This window comes from Pongo pygmaeus, chromosome 13 (genome assembly GCF_028885625.2).
Source record: "Pongo pygmaeus isolate AG05252 chromosome 13, NHGRI_mPonPyg2-v2.0_pri, whole genome shotgun sequence".
In the NCBI taxonomy this organism is placed as follows: Eukaryota; Metazoa; Chordata; class Mammalia; order Primates; family Hominidae; genus Pongo; species Pongo pygmaeus.
Window position 1 is genome coordinate 112,693,657 of NC_072386.2, and position 24,473 is coordinate 112,718,129.

A 24,473-nucleotide genomic window follows, 5' to 3' on the forward strand; every position below is an offset into this window, starting at 1 on the left:
GCAAGCCTCGCTCTCCCCAGCACTGCTGCTGCCCCCCAGCCCAGCCCCTAGGTGCAGCACAGGATGGAAAAGAAGGTGCTTGACCTGCCACCCACAAAGACTGTGTGACCAGGGATATGTCCTCTGGTCAGGCCAGGACTCACGTACCTGGCCTGAAAAGTGGAACTAATGCTATTACCCTACTCACTCAGAGGGTTGCGGGAGACTCAGTAAAGTGACAGTGGTGATTCTGCTGCCATTCTGCAATGAGGACTTTTGAATCCTACCTTGCTGTTTCTGCAGATTGACTCCATCACAAAGCATCACTTCAGTGCTTACTGGACACCAGCTGCTCGCCAGATGTTAGAGATTGAGAAGGAAGCAATGCTCTCTGCCCTCAAGGAGGGTGTCTCCACTTCCAGCTCACCACTGTAACCCCTAAATACACTCCATACCATAGCCAGACGGGTCTTTCTAATATACAAATCAGATTTTTCACACACACACACACACACACACACACACACACACACACACACACCCCTATTTAAAACCTTCCAGTGTAGGCCTGCATGATGGTATGCACCTATAATCCCAGCTACTCAGAAAGCTGAGGCAGGAGGATCACTTGAGCCCAAGAGTTCGAGGCCAGCCTGGGAAATATAGCAAAACCCAGTCTCTAAAAGTTTAAAATAGATACCTTCCAATGGCTCCCTAGAGCTCTCCGCTTGCAGCTCAGTTCTGTATGACTTGGCTCCTGCATACCTCTCTGATCCATTCCCTTCACTCTTCTCCCACATCCTGTGATGCAGCCAGAGTAAAATGTTAGCAGTCGGCCAGGTGTGGTGGCTCACACCTGTAATCCTAGCACTTTCGGAGGCTGAGGCAGGTGTTCGAGGTCAGGAGTTCGAGACTAGCCTGGTCAACATGGTGAAACCTCGTCTCTACTAAAAATACAAAAATTAGCAGGGTGTGATGGCACACACCTGTAATCCCAGCTACTCGGGAGGCTGAGGCAGGCGAATTGCTTGAACCCGGGAGGTGGAGGTTTCAGTGAGCCGAGATCACGCCACTGCACTTCAGCCTGGATGACAGAGCAATACTCTGTCTCAAAAAAAAAAGTTTGCAGTCTCCTAAACACCAGTGTTCTCCCTTGCCACCATGCCACAATCCATTCTGAGCCCCTGCCCCCTGCTACCTTGCTCACCCCTCATCCTCCAGATCCAGCTCAGAGGCGCATCCTAGAGGAAAACCCCTCTGACCCTTAACCTAAGCCAGCCGTCCCTCCCCTCCTTCCCTGTAACATCGCGCTTCCTACACCGGATAGTAATAAGCAGAGAGGGAGCTCTCCGGGGAAGGGACACACAGGGTGTCATTTCTTTGTTTGCCCAGTGCTTGGCAGGGTCCATGGCACAAAGTAAGGGCTTAGAAAATGTTTGAGGAATGAATGACAAAATTACTTCAGCCAATATTTATCAAAATCTGATTATATCATATTTCAGGCACTGTGCAGTATGAGGATCCAATAATAACAACAATGAACAAGAGAGATGTGGCCCTTGCACTTGTTGAATTTAAAATCTGGTGGGTGGCTGGGGGTGGTGGCTCACACCTGTAATCACAGCACTGGGAAGCTGAGATAGGCAGATCATTTGAGATCAGGAATTTGAGACCACCCTGGGCAACACAGTGAAACCCCATCTCTACTAAAATACAAAAAATTAGCCAGGCATGGTAGCACGCACCTGTAATCCCAGCTACTCGGGAGGCTGAGGCATGAGAATCGCTTGAACCTGGGAGCCAGTGGTTGCAGTAAGCCAAGATTGCACCATTGCACTCCAGCCTGGGCAACAAAGCGAGACTCCATCTCAGAAAATGAAATAAAATAAAATAAAATCTGGTGGGAAAGAAAGAAAATCGAACAAGCAATCACCACAATAAAGTTGATTCATGCTATGATGGGGTCTGAGGGAGCACAAAGCAAGAGCATCAACCCAAGGTGGGGAAGGAAGGAGCCGGGAAGGCTTCTTAAAGAAAGTGAGATTTAAGCTGAGACCTGAAGACAGAGGAAGTTGTAGGCAGGCAGAAAGAAGAACAGATAGTCTATCTAAAAATAGAACCACCTCACCAATCTGGAACACAGCTATCTCATGTATCCAGAAAGTAGCCTGAACCAGGAAAGAAGGCTTAAAGGCTACTTATAGCCAAAATATATGAAAAAGGCCATGGACCTTACTCGCCTGGAAGCCTCTCATTCACACAAGCCTTTCTCTACCTCCAGGCTGACCTCATCTTGCCTTCCTCTGTCACCCACCATATTTGTACATACTTCCAATAGGGCTCTTAGCAGCCCACAGTGGACTTATCAGCTACGTCTGCTCCCCCCAGCACAGGGCATCCAAGGCCACCATGTGTGGCTTTTTAAGTCATGCACAAGAGTGTCATGATGCTGGCCGGGCCCAGTGGCTTACACCTGTAATCCCAGCACTTTGGGAGGCCGAGGCAGCTGGATCATTTGAGGTCAGGAGTTCGAGACTAGCTTGGCCAGCATGGTGAGACCCCATCTTTACCAAATATACAAAAAATTAGCCAGGTGTGGTGGTGTGCACCTATAATATCAGCAAGTTGGGAAGCTGAGGCAGGAGAATTGCTTGAACCTGGGAGGTGGAAGTTGCAGTGAGCCGAGATCGTGCCACTGCACTCCAGCCTGGGCGACAGAGCAAGGCTCCATCTCAATTTAAAAAAAAAAAAAAAGAGTGCCATGATGCTGTTCAAAGGTAAACATCTTTAACATTTGGAATATTTTTATAATTATAAACTGTATAACAAATGGATTATTCATGATAACAAATACAAGTTATTGTATAATACATACTGTCATCATGAAGGTGCTTGTTGATTTAAACTGGGAATTGAGAAATATTTTGGTTTTGTAAACTAACATCAGATGATTTTATATTTGGGTGGTTTTTTATTTACGACAAGAATTTTCTGGCAATGGCAGTCGTGTCTTATTTTAATAAGCCAGTATGTATTGTTCCCCTTTGACAAATTCGATAATCAAGAGACCATGCACTGGGCATGGTGGCTCACACCTATAATCCCAGCACTTTGGGAGGTTAAGGCAGGAGGATTGCTTGAGGCCAGCAGTTTGAGCAACCTGGGCAATACAATAAGACTTTTGTCTCTACAAAAAAAAACAAAACAACAACAACAAAAAAAAAACAAACAAAAAACTAGCTGAGTGGGTTGGCATGCGCCTAGTCCCAGCTACTTGGAAGGCTGAGGTAGAAGGATGGTTTGAGCCTAAGAATTTGATATTGTGCCACTGCCCTCCAACCTGGGCAAGACGGCAAGAGACCCTGGTCTCTAAAAAAAAAAAAAACAAGACCTTGTTGATGTAATCACATCTAAAATAGTCTGTTTCTAAATAGGGATCTGCTTTGACATCTGATAGATGATTGATGAGTCCCTTTACATTTTTTTAAAAATCCCTCATTGGTATCAGTGCACTGATTAAATTGGAAGATTCACATTCATATTGTAATTCAATAATCTGCTGTTTGCTTACTGTGGCAGAATATTTCTGAATTTCAAGTTCAAATCAACAATACTATATAAATATTATTTAATAACTAACATTCATTTATCATTAATAATCCATTGTTGTAACAAATTTGCTATTGATATGTAAGTACTACATTGACAAATTTAATATTCTTTCCTTGAGGAATGGGTGCCTTTTCCTAATTCACACAAAAGAACACGATGGGCGAGTAGGGATGACAGGGATGGTGTCTGATAGTGATCACCCGTGCCTTGCACAGGCCTTGGGCCACAGCAGACATTCAACACATATTTGTTGAATGAATAATAAAGAACTTCCAGGCCTCAAAAGTTAAAAATCACATATATATGCTTTATTTTACCATACCTTCTAGAAATACTTCTGCACAGTTAATGGAAAAGTGTTGCATGCATTCTTAGAACAACAGTTCTTAGTGACCAGCTAAAGCTTATTAAACTGTCACACAGCAGGAACCACTTGCCTCTCCCTTCGTTCTCTAAACACAGAGCATTTTTCCAAAAAGAACGCCTTAGGAGGAAGAAGTTTTCATAGCTGTAATATATCATTAGAGGAACATCTTTGCAACCTGCCTAGAGAGTCATAAAGTTTAGTAATTTCTAAGAAAATGCCATAAAAATCCAGTAAGATGGTAAGGTTTTGTGTAAGTAATCTCAAGCAGAGCCTGAGACTCCTTAAGTAAGGAACAAGTGCACAGGCTAAAGAAAGCTATGTTATCATGGAAAGTAAACCCTTCCAAAACCTAAGGCTTTTGGGCTTACAAACAGCTGGCTCTCTATTTCTGGACTGGGCTTCGCAATGCCAGAGACAGGCATGAGTTCACTGCCTGGAATCCCTTCATGTCATTTCCCTTTAAGGAAAATAGTCATTTAGAAGGTAGGAAAAAAATCAGCTCTAGAACCATTATTGATTCCACAGTTCAATTCACTCAGCATCTGTGAATGCCTTCTCTGTGCCAGGCATTAGAAGGACTCAGAGATGAAAAAGACGTATTTGTGATGATACTCCCCTGAGGCTGGGTATCTTACAGTCTATGGGAAGAGACAGACCATCTTAATCAATAACCTTCCCCATTCACCACCATTCTGTCTGTCCCGGGGGCAACACCTCTCTCCGGCCGCTAACTTGCATCCTAACTTGCCTCTCTGCCTCCACTCTTCAAGCCCTCTGTAACCCATCCTCCATAAGGCAACCACAGCGATCCTTTCAAAAGTGTAGTTATCTTGCTCCCTGTACATGTTGGCAGTGGTCTGGCCTCTGCATGTGGTCTGGCCCCTGAGTGTCTGCTGGCAAGGCAAGAATCAGACTGGAAACTCCCATACCAAGCCAGTCCCTCTGAAATGCCACATCCTCAGTGGGTGAAACTGGAAGAAAACCTTCTGTGTTTTGGCCTTGCCTCAGGAAAGGGGAAATAAAAGGAATAAGTCTCTGCTCAGAATGTCTAACCATGATACCTTCCTATCCAAGTATGGAGTCAGAATTCATCCTACACCTATAACCAAAAAAAAAGTCTAACACCAAAAAATGTAGTTTTAAGTGTTCTGGGTAGTAGAGCCCCCTGAGGCATCTGTATAAAAGGAAGATTGTAACTTGAAACCTAAGCCTCAAAGAATGATCAGCAAGTAAAGTTCCAAGGAACATAAGATCACCATCAAAAAAAAGGCCTAATATCTAAATCAGAATTCCAAAAAGAGAGAAAAGAGTGGATGAGAGACAGTATTTCCATAATTGATAAGACACCAAACCTCAGAGACAAGAATCCCAACAAATCCCAAGAAGAATAAATCAGAAGAAATCCTCACCTAGAAATGTCTTACCGACAGCAAAGACATCTAAGACAAAGGGATTTTAAAAGCAGCCAGAATGAAAGACATTTTACTAGCAGAAGAAAAAATTAGACTGACAACTGACTTCTCAACAGCAAAAGTGGAAATGCAAAAACAGTGGCATATCTTCAAAGCACTGAGATCCCATAACTATCAACTTAGAACAGTATGCACAGCAACACTATTTTTCAAGAATGAAGAGAAAATGAAGGTAATTTTGGACAAATAAAAACTGAGTTTATTACAACGTAGTATCTCACTAAAGAAACTTTAAAAAAAATTACTTCCAAAAGAAAGGAAATGACCCCAGAAAGTAGGTCTGGGTTGTAAAATAGAATAGCAAACAAAGAAAATGGCAAATGTGGGTAACTCAAAAGGACACAGACCACATAAAATACCAATAATGTCTAATTTGTGAAGTTCAAAAAAGAATAAAATAAGATAGGGCTAAAATATTGGACAACAAACGCATATATGTCAGAAGTGATGTGGCCAAAATGAAAAAGCATGCTAAAGATCCTTGCATTGTTAAAAAGAGAATAAAGATACTAACCTTAGGCTTTGTGAAATTATACACACATATTAAGCTTTCCAGGGTAATCAATAGAAGAATAAAAATAGAATATGTAACTTCCAGACTAGTGCAGGAAGAAAATAAACAAGAAAAAAAATCAATTAAAAAATATATGAAATCACAATCACAGAAGAAATTTTTAACATAACTCTTAATAGATCAAACAAAAATCAGGGCTATAAAATTTATATAATACAATTCACAAGTTAATCTAACACACATATGTAAAATATTGGACAAAAATCAGGGCTATAAAATTTATATAATGCAATTCAAAAGTTAATCTAACATACATATGTAAAATATTGCTTTCAATAACTACAGAATGCATGTTGTTTTCAAGCATACATGAACACTTGCAAAACCTGACCACGTATTAGCCCATAAAGCAAAAACCTGCAAAAAAAAAAAAAAAAAAAAAAAAAAGATGGGAGGAGGGAGGAAGGAAAGAAAGAACATCCTCTAACCACAATGAAATTAAGTTAAAAATTAATAACAAAAGGATAAGTAGAAATAACCTTATGTGCTTAGAAATGTTTTTGAAACACAAATCTAAATAACCCATGGGTCAAGGAAGAAATCTTCATGAAAATGTAAAACACATAGAACTACAAGGTGATTTTTTAAATACTGCATAATAAAACTCATAGGTGTAGCTAAAGCAGTAGTTAGAGGCAAATTTGTAGTCTTGAGTGCTTTTATTAGCAAAGCAGCCAACTTAATATTGGAAAAAGAACAACAAAATAAACCTCAAAAAGTAGAAGAGAAGAAGTAATAAAGAGCAGCAAGCCATGAAATAGAAAAAAAGATACAATGGAGATGATCAATAAAGTCAAAAGTTGCTTCTCTGAAAAAACTAATCAAATTGAGAAACATACAAAATACTCTAAATGACCCAAGGAAGGGGACTTAGTCTAGCCTGGGGCATGTGTGTGGGAGTCACGTAAGATACATGGAAAAGATGAGCTAAAACTTAATTCTTGAAGGATATGTAAAAAGGTAGCCAAACAAAGGGAGGGAACATTCAGAGGAGGAAAAACATGAACAAAGGTCAAGAGGAGTAGCACAGCATGAAGGCTCAAGCAAACCACATGCAGTGTGGTGTCAGTAGTGCATAAAATTCAAGGCAGGGGATATGGGAAATAAGCCTAGAGAAGGTTAGGGCCAAGTGTTAATTTTTTTAAATATTCAACTGAGTCTTCACTATGTAGCCGGCACTTTACATGATTATAGCTTTTTATGCTGGCAATAAATAACTCCATGAAGTATGGTTGTATTATGCCCATTTTACAGATAAAGAAACTGAGTCTCAGAGTAAAATACGCCAAAAGTTACACATTGAGTTGTTTCAAACCCCTATTTGTGTAGGTCTAAAGCTCATGCTTTCAACCACCAAGACGTAATGCATCTTGGGTTGTGAAAAGCGTCATATGGAGACTTCCTTCATAAGGAGTCTGAACTTTGTTCTTCAGGAAAATATTCAAAATTTCCCTGAAAAAAACAAAGCTCATTCTTACGAAGAAAGTTTAGAGTACTATTACAGCTTCCATCAGGTTGCATACTACCTTATGCAACCAGAACAGGATTGCATTAGCTACAGGTATCCAAGGAGCCAGTGTACCTGTAATGGGCAATATTTGCAATGTAAAATTAACAGGCAGCACAGAACTTCAGTCCCTAATGCATATTGCCAATTACTACCTAGGAAGCAAGTACTGTTCAATGATGAGAACTGGATAAGCACATGGCATTTTTAACAGCTTTATTGAAAATGTCTTTCACATACCACACAATCGACCCATTTAAAGTATACAATTCAGTGGTTTTTAATATACTCAGAGTTGTGCCACCAACACTACAATCAATATTAGAACATTTTTATCACCCCAAAAAGAAACCTTGTACCCACTAGCAACCACTCCCCACTTCCCCCACCAAACTTCTCTCCCACCTCTAGCTCTAGGCAACCACTAATTTATTTTCTGTCTCTACAGATTTCCCTGTTCTGACTACTTCATATAAATGAAATCACACAATATGTGGTCTTTTGTGCCTGGCTTCTTTCATGTAGGATAATGTTTTCAAGGTTCATCCAAGTTGTATTATTCATTCCTTGTTATGGCTGAATAATATTCCACTGCTTGGATATACCACATTTTATTTACCCACCAATTGATGGATATTTGGATTGTTTCCACTTTCTGGCTATTGTGAATAATGCTACCATGAACATTAGTGTACAAGTTGTTATGTGCACATATGTTTTCGTTTCTCTTGGGTTCCTCTTGGGTATATATCAGGAGAGAACTGCTAGGATGTTTAACATTTGAGGAACTGCCAAATTGTTTTTCAAAATGGCTGCACTATTTTACAGTCCCACCAAGAGTGTATGAGGGTTCCAATTTCTCCACATCCCTGCCAACATGTACTATCTGTCTTATTTATTATAGATAACCCAATAGGTATGAAGTGGTATTTCACTGTGGTTTTGATTTTCATTTCCCTAATAGCTAATGATGGTATATGACATTTTAATGCAGCTCTTAAAATAACCCCCCCCTTTTTTTAACTCAAGATATATTTTGACAAAACCTAAGAAATCACCTATCAAAACTGGCTGGGTGCAGTGGCTCACGCCTGTAATCCCAACACTTTGGGAGGCTGAGGTGGGCGGATCATGAGGTCAAGAGATCGAGACCATCCTGGCTGACACAGTGAAACTCCGTCTCTACTAAAAATACAAAAAATTAGCCGGGCATGGTGGCGGGCACCTGTGGTCCCAGCTACTCAGGAGGCTGAGGCAGGAGAATGGGGTGAACCCAGGAGGTAGAGGTTGCTGTGAGCTGAGATCGCACCACTGCACTCCAGCCTGGGCAACAGAGCAAGACTCCGTCTCAAAAAAAAAAAAAAAAAAGAAATCACCTATCAAAACTTTTGGCAATAAAACTGCCAAAGTATGTGAAATGCTTAAGCCCTACCTCTGAGTAGAAGATCAGGGATGACATAAGGAGTTAGAACTAATGAGAAGGTCAAGGATGAGCCAGGCACAGTGGCTCATACCTAGAATCCCAGCACTTTGGGAGGCCGAGGTGGAAGGATCACTTGAGGCTAGGCGTTCACAACTAGCCTGGGCAACACAGTGAGACACCACCTCTTTTTATTTTAAAAATAAAAAAAGAAGGTCAAGGATAAAGAGAAAGCCAAGCATGTCTACTGAATACATTATTTGAAAATTAAAAAGAGTGAGTTTACATTGTGATATGGCTGTTTCAAATTAGGCATAATGGCCACACTGAAATAGCCATATCAAAATGCCCTGCTTTGAACTATGCACTGATGATTAGACTTAAGTATTTGGTGAAGACAGGGCCCATAGGTTGGAGAAGACTCATTTGTTTCACTCTCTTCTCCAGTATTTGTCATTATATTCTTCAAAAGTAAGTATTTATAGGAACCCTCAGAGCTGAGCATAAATTGCTAAAACTATTTTGGAAAGCAATTTGGCCATATATTCCAAAAGCCTTAAAATGTATATTCCCTGTGGTCTAATTATTTCATTTTTGGAAAGTTATCTTAAGAAAGTAATATGAAATATGCTGGGTGCAGTGACGCACACCTGTAATCCTAGCAATCTGGGAGGCTGAAGCCAGAGGATCGTTGAGGCCAAGAGTTCAAGACGAGCCTGGGCAACATATGGAGACCCCATCTCTACAAAAAAAAAAAAAATACAAAAATTAGCTGGACATGGGGGCGCATGCCTTTAGTCCTAGCTAGTTTGGAGGCTGGGGTGGGAGGATCACATGAGGCCAGGAGTTCAAGGGTGCAGTGAGCTATGTTCATGCTGCTGCACTCCAGCCTGGGCGACAGAGTGAAACCTTGTCTCTAAAGACAAAAAAAAGAAAAAGAAAAGAATATGACATATAGGAAGGAAGCACATTCCTGAATAATTTTTAATAGAGGGTTCGATCTAAACATTTAATACCAGGAAAATAAATAATGAAATACAACCCACTGAATGAAATATTTTGCAGCAATTAAAATGACTGATAAAAAGTTGTATAGCAAGGAAAAATGTTTAAATTATAATGTGGGCATTAATGTTAATGATACAATAAAATTGTATCAGATTTGTAAAACAAAAAAATATATATGCCCAGAAGAAATACTGGGAAGAAATGCTTCAACGTGAAAGCAGTCATTCCATCTCGATGGTAGGACTATAAATGTTTTAAAAATATTTTTTCCAAATTTTTAAGCAATGTACAAGGATTATTTATATAAGTGAGAAATGTGCTTTTTAAATAAAACCAACATCCAGGCTCAAAGCCCAGTCCTGCACTGAAGGACTTATGTAAACACTAACTCTGATGTTCTTATTTCTAAAGGGGCCAGGAACTCACGCTCTCTTCAGAGGAGCAATACAGTCCACTAGAACAAGACCTGGCCTACAAGCCAGGAGAGCCAGCCTCTAGCTGTATGTCTAAGCTGTATGTCTCTTAACACCTCTGAAGAGTGGGAGAGTTGAAAGAGAACAAACACTGATTGCGTACTGACTTTGCCATACATGTTACATATATGATTAACATGGACATGGAATAACCCCCTAAGTACCATGATGCCCCATGTGACAGAACTAATATGTGGTGGGGATTCAAATCCAAATCTGTAGATGCAGGGACATCTGTACAACAGAAATAATGAAATCTACCATACTTACTGCACAAAGTCAAAGTCATGTTAGATAAATCTATGTGAAAGTTTCATATAAAATATCCAGTTCCATGGACATGTAAAACTCTAAGGCTCTCCACACAATCTCTTAATTCACTAGGTATTTCATAGCACCTGAAGGCAGAATTATGTGTTTCTTCTGCCTTCTTGAGCTAACAAGTCAAAAGTAATTAAGGACTGTTTTTAGTGAATGAGAAGAAGAAATTTTTTAATTGTAATGTGGATCATGCAAGGCAAATCACTATTTGGTAGACATTTAAATAACCAACGGGGGAAATATTTACAATGCATATGAGATAAAAAGTAACCATAATATTTACAAACCAATAAGAAAAAACATAAACAAAACAACCCAAAAGATAAAATGAACAAAAAATAGATTCAGTCATTTCACAGATGAAGCAAGACAAACGACAAATTAACTTATGCAAAAAGTTTAACCTTGTTGACAATCAGAGAAATGTAAATTAAAAGAACACATTTTTACCTGTCAGTCTGGCAAAGATACACAAGACAAATAGTATATAGTATTGGAGCAGATATGCTAAAACAGGCATTCTCAAACCCTGCTGAGGGCAATTTGATAGTAACAATCAAAATATAAAGTACATATGCCCTTTCACCCAACAATTCCTAGGAATTTATTCTACAGAAGTATTTGCACAAATACACACTTAAAATGTCTGAAAAGGCCAGGTGCAGTGGCTCACGCCTGTAATCCCAACACTTTGGGAGGCCAAGACGGGGCAGATCACTTGAGGTCAGGAGTTCAAGTCCAGCTTAGCCAACATGGTGAAACCCTGTCTCTACTGAAAATACAAAACTTAGCTAGACATAGTGGCACATGCCTGTAATCCCAGCTACTCTGGAGGCTGAAGCACGAGAATTGCTTGGACCTGGGAGGCGGAGGATGCAGTGAGCCAACATAGTGCCATTGCACTCCAGACTGGGTGACAGAGCGAGACTCTGTCTCAAAAAAAAGAGTCTGAAGAGTGATGTTTATTGCACCACTCTTTGTAATAGCAAAGAAAACACATAGAAACAACATCCGTCAATAAATTGTGGTATATAAAATGGACTATTAGGTTGTTAAAATGAAATGAATCTATATATACTAACAAAGAAAGATGTGTATGAGGTACTGCTAAAACAGCAGTTGCCAAACACTATCTACATGGTATAACTGCAGCATTTTAAAAAATGAAATATCTGCTGGGTACAGTGGCTCACACCTGTAATCTCAGCACTTTGGGAGGCCGAGGCGGGAGAATCACTTGAGCCCAGGAGACTAGCTTGGGCAACATAGCACAATGCTGTCTCTACAAAAAAATATAAAAAATTAGCTGGGCATGGTGTGCACTGGTAGTCCCAGCTCCTGGGGGGCGAGGGTTGCTCAGGTGGGAGGATGGTTTGAGCCCAGGAGGTGGAGGTTGCAGTGAGCCGAGATTGTGCCACTACACTCCAGCCTGGGTGACAGAGCAGGACCCTCTCTAGAAAGAAAAAATAAAATATGTGTATATTTCTATTTATATACAGCATATATTTGTATCTCTACATATGATATCATGGTGGCAATTAGCACAGTTTACCAAATAGCCTGATTCTCCTCTTTATACCCTCATGGTGGGAGTGCGCATCCCCCATCCCTCCGAGGTTAGCCATGGCCATGTAACTTGCTTCAGCGAATCAAATGTGAGCCAAAGTGATGCATCACTTCTGGGTAGACGTTTTAAAAACCAGTGCAAATTCACCACCACATGCTCTTTCCCTCCCTCAGTGACTCACAGAAGCAGGTGTCACAATGGGAGACCACGATCTCAATAACCAAGATGATGAGAGACCCCTGCTCCCCAACCCCACCAGCCCCCATTGAACCCATAGCATGGGCCAGAAATAAACTTTGGTTGTATTAAGCCACTGCTATTTTGTGGTTCTTACCATAGCACAATTTAGCCATCCTGATATGTAGAAGAATAAGAAAAAAATCTGGGCCAGGCACGGTGGCTCACACCTGTAATTCCAGCACTTTGAGAGGCCAGGAAATGCAGATCACAAGGTCAGTAGTTCGAGACCAGCTTGGCTAACATGGTGAAACCCCGTCTCTACTAAAAATACAAAAATTAGCCAGGTGTGGTGGCATACACCTATAATCCCAGCTACTTGGGAGGCTGAGGCAGGAGAATTGCTTGAACCCTGGAGGCGGGGGGTACAGTAAGCCAAGATTGCGTCACTGCACTCCAGCCTGGCTGACAGAGCAAGACTCTATCTTGAAAAAAAAGACAAAAGTCTGTAAAGATATATATCAAATTGGGATTCTGGTGTCACCTCTCAGAAGTGGAATTAGAGGGGAGGATGGAAAGGGAGGGGGATGGGGTAGGTGGTTTGTTTCAGTTTTTATTTTATATGCTTGGGAACAGTATAAATTTTTATAAGCATATATTATTTCTGGAATTGGAACAAAGTTATTTATACATAATCTAAGATGTCCAAAAAATGGTCCACTGTTGCTTTTTAAAATTCCAGTAACCCACAGTTCTGACACAATGAGAAATAGAATCTCCCTATGAGTATAAAGAACAAAATAGGAAAACTGGCCTTCATCAGAGTTCTAGGCAGATGTACTGAGGAACTTATTTGAAAAGCAAAACCATACCCAGGGAAGACTACACAGGAGATAAACTGCCTATTCTTCCAGCTTCATTAAGGGTGCGAAGGTTTTATTCAGTTGACAGAGAAGCATATGGGAGAGGGAAGGAAGCCGCCAGAAATGCCTGCTAGGACTTATAAAGCATTTATAAAAATTACTAGATAATGGTTCAGAAACACCCAGGGAAACAAACATGCATGCAAATGGCAGCGGCAGCAGCTGGCAAGGCACAATTTGATACGAGGAGGAAGGAGAGATGCAAGTCCTCCTGGAATAGAGAAACCTAATCGTTCTCTCCAGCAAAACAATAACCTCTGTGGAGGAATCTCAGGGACATGACTCGGCTTCAGAGGAACAACCACAAGGAAAGGAGGGGTTCAAACCTAATTAGAGGATGGCAAGCTGATCTGCCTGTTCACACCATCCATTTTTCTGTTACAAAATTTAATTAAGATGTCATAGAGATCCACCAGAGGGAAAGTCAAACCAACATGTATTCTTACTTTAAAGTGCCAGGCGCTTTTAAGATTTTCTGACTTCATCCTCACAACAACTAGCTAGTATTTTATACTCAGTCTTAGAGATGAGGTAAAGCAACTTGTCCGGGGGCACAGAGCCACCGTGTGACCCAGAAAATTTGTATCTTTTCCACACAGGTGGTGGGTACTTTCATGTAGCATAACATCTGTTTTCCCTGTGAAACCCAAAGTCAAGATACTGATGTCACTTAAACAGCTGAAACGAGTTTCCTGTGGTGATGTACATAATTAACATACCAAAGTATGAGACAGGCCAGGCGCAGTGGCTCACACCTGTAATCCCACCACTTTGGGAGGCTGAGGCAGGCAGATCATCTGAGGTCAGGAGTTCGAGACCAGCCTAGCCAACATGGTGAAACCCCATATCTACCAAAAATACAAAAATTAGCTGGGCATGGTGGCAGGCACCTGTAGTCCCAGCTACTCAGGAGGCTGAGGCAGGAGAATCACTTGAACCCAGGAGGCAGAGGTTGCAGTGAGCTGAGATCGCACCGCTGCACTCCAACCTGGGCAACAGAGCGAGACTCCATTTCAAACAAACAAACAAAAAACAAAGTATGACATCAGCACCAGGTCCAGAATGGAGACTTTAAAACATTCAATTAGACTCAGGAAACTTTAAAAGTATAATTGATTTAAAAAGAAAAAAACATGAAATCAGTGTTATTTTTTAACATCTGAAACCTAGACTACATCAAGTTGACATTCACCCAAAATGCAACTGTCCCTTACGCTGCAGCCATCTGTGAGTGGCTGTGTCATCTGCTGTACCCCCAAGATCCCAAATACAGCCTGGCACAAAGCAGATCTCAAAATATCTATTAGATGAGTCAAATTAGCTGGTCATACCTGCTCTGACTAACCAGTAGCCTACATATATGGACTACATTTTATATTAAATTTTCCCCCTGTTTAAGAAAAAATAGATCAAATAACCAAGCCTGTAATTACATGATAGAAAGAAAAGAATCAACACTAACTGAATACCTACAGTGTGCCAAGCATTGGGTTAAGTCAATTTACATACAATTTACATACATTCCTTCATTCACTCTCACAAAAATTCTGTGAGATAGATAGCACTAGCCCATTGCTACAGCTGAAGAAACTGAGTCTCAGAGAGGTTCTGTATTTAGTACAGAGTTCAGTCACACAAGCAATCAGAGGCAAGGATTTTAACCCACATCTGTCTGATTTCAAAGCCCATGCTAACTACAAGATACAACACTTCCCCTTGAGAGAAGGCACTTAAACAGTGGTCGATTACTTTTGCAATATGTTCAAGAACAGATTTAAATAAAAAATAAAATGCGTGATTAAATTTTTGCCTTAAACTTCTGCTGATACAAAACCAGAATCCAAAACACTTCCAAAATTGTGGCACAATACACTGTTTTATAACACAGAAAACAGCCTAACCATTACAGCACCTGCTTAAAAACACACAGACACGATTTTAATTTATAGGAGTTATAGAGCTTGAATGTGAGCCCCTTGAATTTATTGTCTTTTAAAGGATTGTTTAAGGAGCTGGTGTGGATTCATGAAGCTATTAGCTGGATTGTATCGTTCAAATAACAGTGGTAGTGAATTGTGATTTTTATGTTATGACAAGTTTAACTTGCAAAGGAAAAATTCCAATAGATTAGACATTAAAATAACGTATCTGTGGAAGGAGAACATTTGATGGAGTAGGGCATACAGTGTTTTTAAATTTGGTACTTTTTTTTAAAATAGGCAGTAAGTTGCAATGGCGATCATTGAAAATAGAAAGGGAGGAAAGATTAGACTACCCAATATTTCATTTTATACTCTACCTTCTTCCAGAAGGAATCCGAGACAGAAAGATTCAAATAGCAGGCTCACATTCCACAGAGGAGGAAGGCAACCCAGCTAGTCAAATGGCACAGGAATCGCATCTCCCCTGTGGGTAGCAGCAAGACAGGATTTGGAAGGCGCAGGCACCAAATGCTCCCTCTGCCAGGCAGGATATATTTCAGCGTGTTTTATTTTAAGTCCTAGTTGCATTATTGCTCTCCTGATTCTGACCGACTCCAAGGTCACTTGAGTTATGGGTCAAATGAGGAATGGGAAGGTTAAGAAGTGGAGAATCATAAAACACTTAAAAGTGAGTTTTGGAACAAAAAAAGGCTACTGTTTGAACCCTGACTTTCTCAATTACTTGCTGTGCCCACCTCAGTTTCTTCTGTTGTTACTTGAGAATAGCAATGACGATAGTGATGATAATAGAATAACTCCTTGCAGAATGGTTTTTAGCAAAGGATTAGCAAAGAAGAAGGTATATAATTGAAAACTGGCTACAAGCCCAGGCCCTGGATGGCTCTGCCACTGGTTATCTGTGTGGCCATGGGCTGGCCCTGTACCAGCCCCTCTCTAAGCCTCAGTTCCCTCATCTGTAAGTTGAAGATGACAATGCAGTCTATTTTAGAGGGTTGTTGCAAGGATTAAATAAATAATGCATAGTAAATACTCAATACAATTTTTTTTTTTTTTTTGAGACAGTCTCACTCTGTTACCCTGGCTGAAGTGCACTGGTGTGATCTCAGCTCACTGCAACCTCCGCCTCCTGGATTCAAGCAATTCTCATGCCTCAGCCTCTCAATACAATCTTTCATGAGCATAAAACAGTACAATGCCTTGCACATAACCCCTATTTAATACACAGTAACTAATATTATACAAGTTGTAAGTAGGACAATATAGTAAGTATATACTTTTGTTCTAAAGAAAGGCTGGATAAATTTCAGGGAATAATGCATGGAGTCTCTGAAACAAAGACTTTATACTGTAATAGATCTCAGGACAGGGGCTTATTCAAACTATCATCAACAAAGGTCCCGCTATGAAATCTCTCAGAGCCCTCATTCTTAGCTGGTGGCATGGCACCACTGTGCACATATACACAACCTACATCTCCAAGGAGGGCAGCTCACAACAAAAGTGGCATCTACTCTCTATGGTGTCTTTCCTCTAAGGTGTTTTTTTAATGAGGGTAGCAAAATGACAGAAGAATCCACAGGAGATGGGGAGTCTTCACAGGACGGGAAGAAGACCATATAAATCCATAAACATTGAGCATCTGCGGTGAACCAGAAACCATGCCTTTCTTTCATGTTGCAACTTCAGTGGTGACTCTGTAAACATGATTTTTCTATTTGAGAGTAACTCCAGTCTTGTCTAAAAGTTTACAGAGCTAACATCTGTGATTCTTCCCTCTCAGAAACAAATTTAACATTGTGGACACAGTTAAATTAGACCTGGCCAGAAAGGGTATGACTGCAAACTGAATCATCTGAGGGCTGGCATGGTTCACTTGGGACTGAAGGAGAGTGGACAAGGGAGGCTGGGTCTATATATGGCAAGCAATCTGTGATCAAATTCAGTCAGAAGCGCAAGCTTCTTGGCATGGCCTTCAACATGCTCTGTGATCTGGCTCCTTCTTCATCGCTCTCCACTCCCCCATATGCTCCCTAAGCTGCCATCATTCCATCCTGCATATAAAACCTGGTCCATACTGCCTGCCTTGTTGTTCCTACTCTGTATGGAACATCCTTGACTCACTCACCTCCCAGACCAAACTGTAACTGTCTGTTTGCATTTATTCCTCCTCCTACACCAGGAGCTCCTGGAGGGCAAGGAGTGTATCCTGTTCACATCTACATCTGCAACCTCCAGCCCAGTGTTTACCAATAAAGAGCACAGAATTGAAGCCTGGTTTCAAGTGGAATGCATATTTCAAATGCTAGCTCTGTCCCTTACTAGCTACGTGGCCTCAGGTAAGTTAACCTCTGTGTACTTCAATTTTCTCATCTGCAGAATGGACACAATAAGGTACTTACTTTACTGAGTTGTTGGGAGAACCAAATAATTGTATATATGCAGAGCACTTAAAACAGCACCTGGAACAGAGTAAGAGCTATATAAAGATTTATTATCATCTTGTTGTTGTTGTTGTTAAATATATGTGGAATAAAGAAAAGTGAAAAAGGAGCAAGGGGTGGTGGCTCACACCTGTAATCCCAGCACTTTGAGAGGCCGAGGCAGGCAGATCACTTGACGTCAGGAGTTCAAGACCAGTCTGGCCATCGTGGTGAAACCCCATCTCTATTAAAAATACAAAAATTAGCCAGGGATGGTGACACGTGCCTGTAATCTCAGCTACTCAGGAGGCTGAGGCAGGAGAACTGCTTGAACCTGGGAGGCGGAGGTTGCAGTGAGATTGCAGTGAGCCAAGATCGTACCACTGCACTCCAGCCTAGGTGACAGAACGACACTCTGTCTCAAAAAAAAAAAAAAAAAAGTGAAAAAGGAAGGGAGATTGTGTGCCCTGCGGCTGAGCAAACTTCTGAATTCACATGCTGACTCAGTCCTACCCTGTTAAAGTGGACAGTGATATATAGCTCCTCACTATGCACCCATAAAAGGAGACGCAGCTTTCACTCTGGTTGGTATTCATGACCTTATTTCTTACCTGGGCTACTCATCCACTCCTACCAAAGCCAGCCACCTCAGTACTCCCCAAACCCACAGCAACACAGCATGGCCTGCGAGAGACACTGTTGCTCATACCCTTGCACCACAGCCCCCAGTAGAAGTTCTTGCTCTTAAAACGTCAGCGCTGGGAGTTCAAGATGATCTCATCCAATATCACCTCATAACAGATGGGGAAAGGCAGGCATAGGAAAGGTCACGTGTTTGTACTTTGTTAGTACCAGGGAGATATATATATATATATATATATATGTTACTTTTCATGCACCCAACTTTGTAGGAGGTACTAAGAATACTATAATCATAGTTTAAAGCAGGAAGGAACTTTAAAGTTTAGCTACTCTGGCACTTTTCAACCTCCACACTAGGGTGTCAAGATGTGATGTAAGCTCTGCTGCAAATATTCCATAATTCATTTGATGAATATTTATTGAGCACCTAGAATATGCTGTACATTAGGGACATAAGTCAGATACCACCCCTGCCCTCAGGACTTCATGCACTAATGAAGAAGGGTGATAATAATAATCACAAGCCTAATAGTAGAGTCTTATTGTTGCAAGTGAATTATGTTTTTTTTAATTTTCAATATTTTTTTTAGATACAGGGTCTTTCTCTGTCACCCAGGCTGGTGTGCAGTGGCAAAATCATAGCTCACTGCATCCTTGAACTCCTGGACTCAAGTGATCCTCCCACCTCAGCCTCCCAAGTAGCTGGAATTACAGGCATCAGCCACCACACTCAGTGAACTATGTTTTAAAATATACTAGAATAAACATCTCCACCTATATGCCAATGTGCTCTCTGAGCAGGAAAAAAGGCAGGGTTGGAGGTGGAAGAAGCAGTTACACATAGTGCCCTGGAAAAAGCCTACCCACTGGGGTTGACCAGTGCAACAGTCTCATGTGGATCAACATTACCATTATGCGGCTACCGAAGTAGAAAGACAAGAAACCACTGAACTAGCTCTGCCCACCCTTACTTTACAGATAAGCAAACTGAGGCCTCAAGGGTTTAACTGACTTGCCCTGATAAATGGAAGAACGTCAAAATTCTGTTAATGGCTCTCACATAGCCTTCCTCCCCCAAACGTAAATCCCATCGTGTGGCACATGATCTGATCCCTGCTCATTTCTGTAGCCCCATCTCTCACCATTCCACGTCCCACGCTATGATTCAGCCATACTGAAAGTCCTGAAAGGGCCTCTGCTTTGCCCATACCACTCCTGCAACCAGGGATCCAAAGTCCATGCCCCTAAATAACTCCAGTTCATTTTCAGCACTCACGACTCAGCTCGCGTTTATCTCCTCCAGGAAGCCCTTCCTGGGTGCCCCTCCTCTACCTCCCGCAGCATTTCTACTTTCACACAGAAACACTCATCACATAATGTATTCATTCATTCAACAAATATTTATTGAGCAACTTCTATGTGCCAAGTACCTGTGGGTACAGCAATAAACAAAACAAAGCCCCTGCCCTCATGGAGCTTACATTCTAGTGACGGAAACAGACAATAAACAAGCAATATATAATATAATGCCTGGTGAAGTTTAGTACTATGGAAAAAAAATAAATACCAAGGGCTGGAGACTGATGGAGAAGGTATCATCTAAAGAAGTGACAAGAGTAAGCCATGCAAATAAATGAAAAGGGAGCATTTCAGGATGCAGCAGCAATGGCCCTGTAATGACCGCAATTATTCCTTTACTTGTGTTTTATTCCCTATTAAACTATGAAGTCCTTGGGGGCAAGGGTCACATCTTAAGTATGTTTGGTTCCCAGGGCCCAGCAAAGAACTTGGCCCCTCCAAAGTGGACATTTATGGAATGAGTGAACGAACCTGGGCTGGGATGTATTAGTCCATCTGGCCCCATCTCTCCTAGCAAACAAGATCTGGCCTGCTTCATGTCTCTCTCTCCCACAGGGATAAGCTAAGTGGAGGCCCCACTTGGGCCAATCTGCCTAGCCTGACTCCATAGCCTGGTTTCATTTGCTGGATTCTCCCTTCATTAAGACCACGGCACTGACAAGTTGTCCAGTTGTACCTTTTCTAGCCCTCATATCTCTGGCCTGGACCTGGGACCCTGCCTAGAAACCCAGATACTTTAGAACTGAGAGCCTGCCTTTGTTTTCCCCAAGTTTCCCCAGAATGAAAGTTCCCCTCTGAATCCCAAGCCCCAAGGCTGGGGGCCCAGACACTTGGGGTCAGACTTCCCCAATGGCTAACCCCTATCCACCTGGAAGTCGGTTCTGCCTGATCCTTGACTTCCCTCCAAACCAAATGCACTTTTTCCTATTGGGACATCAACGCTCTGACCACATCAGTCCTTTCTGTGGCCATCTCTCTGTATGTTCCAACTTAATGAAACCATTACCGAGCATCTACCATAGCCAAGGCACAGGGCTAAGAACCTGAGTCCTCTGTCACCTGCAGCAGATCCCTGTTACCACTGGCTGTGTCCACACTCAGCTATCCTTAATCAAACTCCTGACACTCCTGAAAGCACATTAAATACCCTATATGCTGCAAATAAAGTCAAATGGCTTTATCCACTCAGCCAACTGCAACACTAGAGTCACTGGTGCTACATCCCATCCCCTGCCAGTCTAAAATGGGCTCAGGGATGATAACTCATGTCTTCATTCACCCTTTCATTCACTGCTTACTGACACCTGCTGTAAGCCAAGCCTGGAATACAAAATACAGCGCCTACACTGATGATGATGACAGTGGTAGTGCTGGTGGTGGTGATGGTGATGATGGTGGAAGAAGAGAGAAAGGAGAAGGTGGTAACGTAAGTTACCATTTATTGCAGACTTGTGCTATAAAACACTAAGCAGTGAGTCTCCTAATGCTAACAAGATGATGAGATAAGTATAAGTGGCCTCACTTTACAGAGAAGGTAATAGGCTGAAGAGGTGAAGCAACTTACTCAAGGTCACACAGCTAAGTAGCAAAGTGTAGTGAGACCCTAGGCCTGTCTGCCTCCAAAATAAAAACTGTTCCTCTGCCCAAGAGTCACACAGCAAGTGCTAAACAAATATAACTTCAATGAAGAAGTGAGAGAGCGGGTCCGGGGCCCCAGGGGCTTACAAGCTGGTGGAGGAGACAGACGTACACATATCTACAAGCAGAGGCAAATGCTGATGGCTGAGACATATAAATAGCTGCGGGGAGGCAGAGGAGTGAGTGGCTAACTTGACCTGGAGGGGTCTGAGGGGCCCTCTTGGAGGAAGTGATTTTTGGGGGGTAGGCCTTGAAGGATGAGCAGTTTGCGGCTGACAAGCAGGCCCGAGCGTGGTGCACCGCTGGAGCTCAGCCCTCGCCCGCCGACCTGACCTGGGCCGTGCCGAGACCTCTGAGGTCGTCCTGTCCACCCCACTGTGCCCACGCGGCCTGGCTGGGCCGGGCCTCACCTCCTTCCACTTGAGCTGGCGGATGCTGATCTTCAGGGCATCCAGGGAGGTCCTGGCCTTGGAGCTGTCCACGGTGACAGGCCGCTGGGAGCCGTTCTCGCCGGAACCGTGGCCCGAGCTCCGCTTGCAGCTTCGGCCCTTGCCCCGGGGCTTCCCGTGCGGACAGAGGCCCTGCACCGGCTTCGGCTTGGACGGGGGCAGCGTGGGCGGCGGCCGCTGAAGGACCTGGGTGTCCCCCTCCTCAGCCGCACTGGGCTGCGCCGGGGCCGGGGCCTTGGGCTGCTCCTCTCCTGCCTTGCACTTCGGTTCCCCGGCCGCGCCCGCGTCCACGCGGACCTGTTCCGCCACCGTCTCCGCTGTGGCCTCGGCCTCAGCTTCGGCCGCCGCTTTGGCCGCCGCTTTGGCCGCAGCCACCGCCTCCGCCTCCGCCTCCCACCGGGCCGCCAGCTCGCTCTCGGAGCTGCCCCGCTGCATGGCGCTCAGGGCCGGGGCCAGTGCCAGTGCCGCCGCCGCCGCCGCCGCTCCGCCGCCCCAGCCCGCCACCAAACTGCCGCCGCTGCAGCCGCTGCCACGCGCTCCCCGCCCGAGCCCGTTGCCATGATCGCTCAGGGTCGGGTTGACAGCGGCAGTCACCGCCTCGAGACGGAGTCCGGGAAGGGACAATCGCCGGCCGAGCCCCAGCGACCTCATAGGCGAGGCTGCCCACGTGACCCTGCCTGTCACAGAGGCAGCGGCGGCCATGTTGGAAGAGGGCAAAGAGCCGCCAGGACCCGCCCACCCCGCGGATGCGCTGGATCTCGGGGGCGCAGAACTCGGAGTGGCGAGGAGTAGAGGGCGGGCGATTGAGAGCGCGTGGGGCTCGTGAGCCTGGGAACTGGGAGTAAAAACAACTACCTCAAGTAGGAGGCTCAGTCCCCGCCAACACTCGCTGGGATAACTCTCGATGGGATGGAGGAGGCGCCCCCCGATGGGAACCTCCTCAGTGCGATGGATGTGACCAGCCCAGGCCCTGGGGGAGCAGAGAGTGTTCCGCTGAAGAAACCCTCTGCTGGTCCTTTGAGCGCCCCCAGATAAGAGGGGAGGCACTTTTCCCTGTTGTCAGGGAGCTCCCAATGGGATGGGGAAGTCATGGGCATGGGTAAGCCCCCTATGGATTCCCACTCGAGTTGAGGATATTAACGATTTTTTTCTTTTTCTTTTCTTTTTTTCTTTTTTTTTTTTTTTTTTTTAGACAGGGTCTCGCTCTGTCGCCCAGGCTGGAGTGCAGTGGCGCGATCTCGGCTCACTGCAGCAGCCTCAACTTCCAGAGCTCAAGGGATCCTCCCACTCCAACCTCCCGAGTAGCTGAGACTACACGAATGCACCACCACGCCCGGCTAAGTTTTGTGTTTCTCGTAGAAACGTGGTTTTGCCATGTTGCCCAGGCTGTTCTCAAACTCCTGACCTCAGGTGATCTGCCAGCCTCGGCCTCCCAAAGTGCTAGGATTACAAGCAGAACCACCGCGTCTCTTTTCTTTTCTGTTTGTTTGTTTTTGTTTTTGTTTTGTTGTTGTTGATGTTGTTACAGAGTTTCGCTCTTGTCGCCCAGGCTGGGATGCAATGGTGCGATCTCGGCTCATTGCAGCCTCCACCTCCCGGGTTCAAGCAATTCTCCTGCCTCAGCCTCGTGAGTAGCTGGGACTGCAGGAGCCGGCCACCATGCCCGGCTAATTTTTTGCATTTTTAGTATAGACGGGGTTTCACCATCTTGGCCAGGCTGGTCTCGAACTCCTGACCTCAGATGATCCACCCGCCTCAGCCTCCCAAAGTGCTGAGATTACAAGCGTGAGCCACCACGTCCAGCCTGACTGCTTTTTCTTATATCACTTTTTTTGTTGTGGTAAAATATAACAAAATTTGCCATTTTAACCATTTTTAGTGTACATTTCAGTGGCATTCTGTATACTCACATTGTTGTGCAACCAGCACCACTATGGGTCTCCGGAACTCTTTTATCTTCCCAAACTGAAACTTTGTGTCTATGAAACAATAAGTCGGGATTCCCTTCTCTCCTAGTCCCTGGGAACCACTATTTCTACTTTCTGACTATGAATTTGACTATTCCTGGTTCCTCATATAAGTGGAATCGTGCAGTATTTGTCTGGCTTATTTCACGTAGCATAATGTCCTCAAGGTTTCTCCATGTTGTAGCATGAGTCAGAATTTCACTCATTTTTAAGACTGAATAATATGTCGTCGTGTGCATACACCACCTCGATTTTATCCATTCATCTGTCAATGGACATTTAGGTTGTTTCTACCTTTTGGCTATTGTGAAGAATGTCGGTTAACACTGGTATACAAATACCTGTTTGAGCCCCTGCTTTCCATTTTTGGGAGTTGCCATCATTTTAAAGCCAAACCTAGGAGAAAGCTCTCCCCTCCCACCTGAGGGAGCCACATTTGTTTTTTTAGGAAGTGGGGTTGAGAAGGTGTAACAGCACCCCAGACTGACCACAGCGGCCACGACTGCAGACAGGGGAACTTTGCCTCGCTCGGCACTACAGGGTGAAAGAAACACAGAAGTTGTCAAGGAACGTGGCCCCTCTTCCTCTCTCATCTCTCCAGGTGTCTTGTTTCTTTGCTTTAGTCCAGGGGTTTCACTTGCTGAATAAACTGCCT

General features: G+C 43.4%; 1 protein-coding gene across 2 annotated transcripts in view; it reads right to left on the minus strand.

The window, feature by feature from the left end:
- TTLL11 (tubulin tyrosine ligase like 11) overlaps positions 1-22,443 on the minus strand; it is a 278,698-nt gene extending 256,255 nt beyond the window's left edge. For both annotated transcript variants that reach the window (XM_054501606.2, XM_054501605.2), the window contains exon 1: positions 21,813-22,443. In XM_054501606.2, the coding sequence (XP_054357581.1) occupies positions 21,813-22,286 (474 nt within the window). In that variant the 5' untranslated portion in view covers positions 22,287-22,443. The remainder of the gene's footprint in view (positions 1-21,812) is intronic.
- Between the last annotated feature and the right edge of the window lie 2,030 nt (positions 22,444-24,473).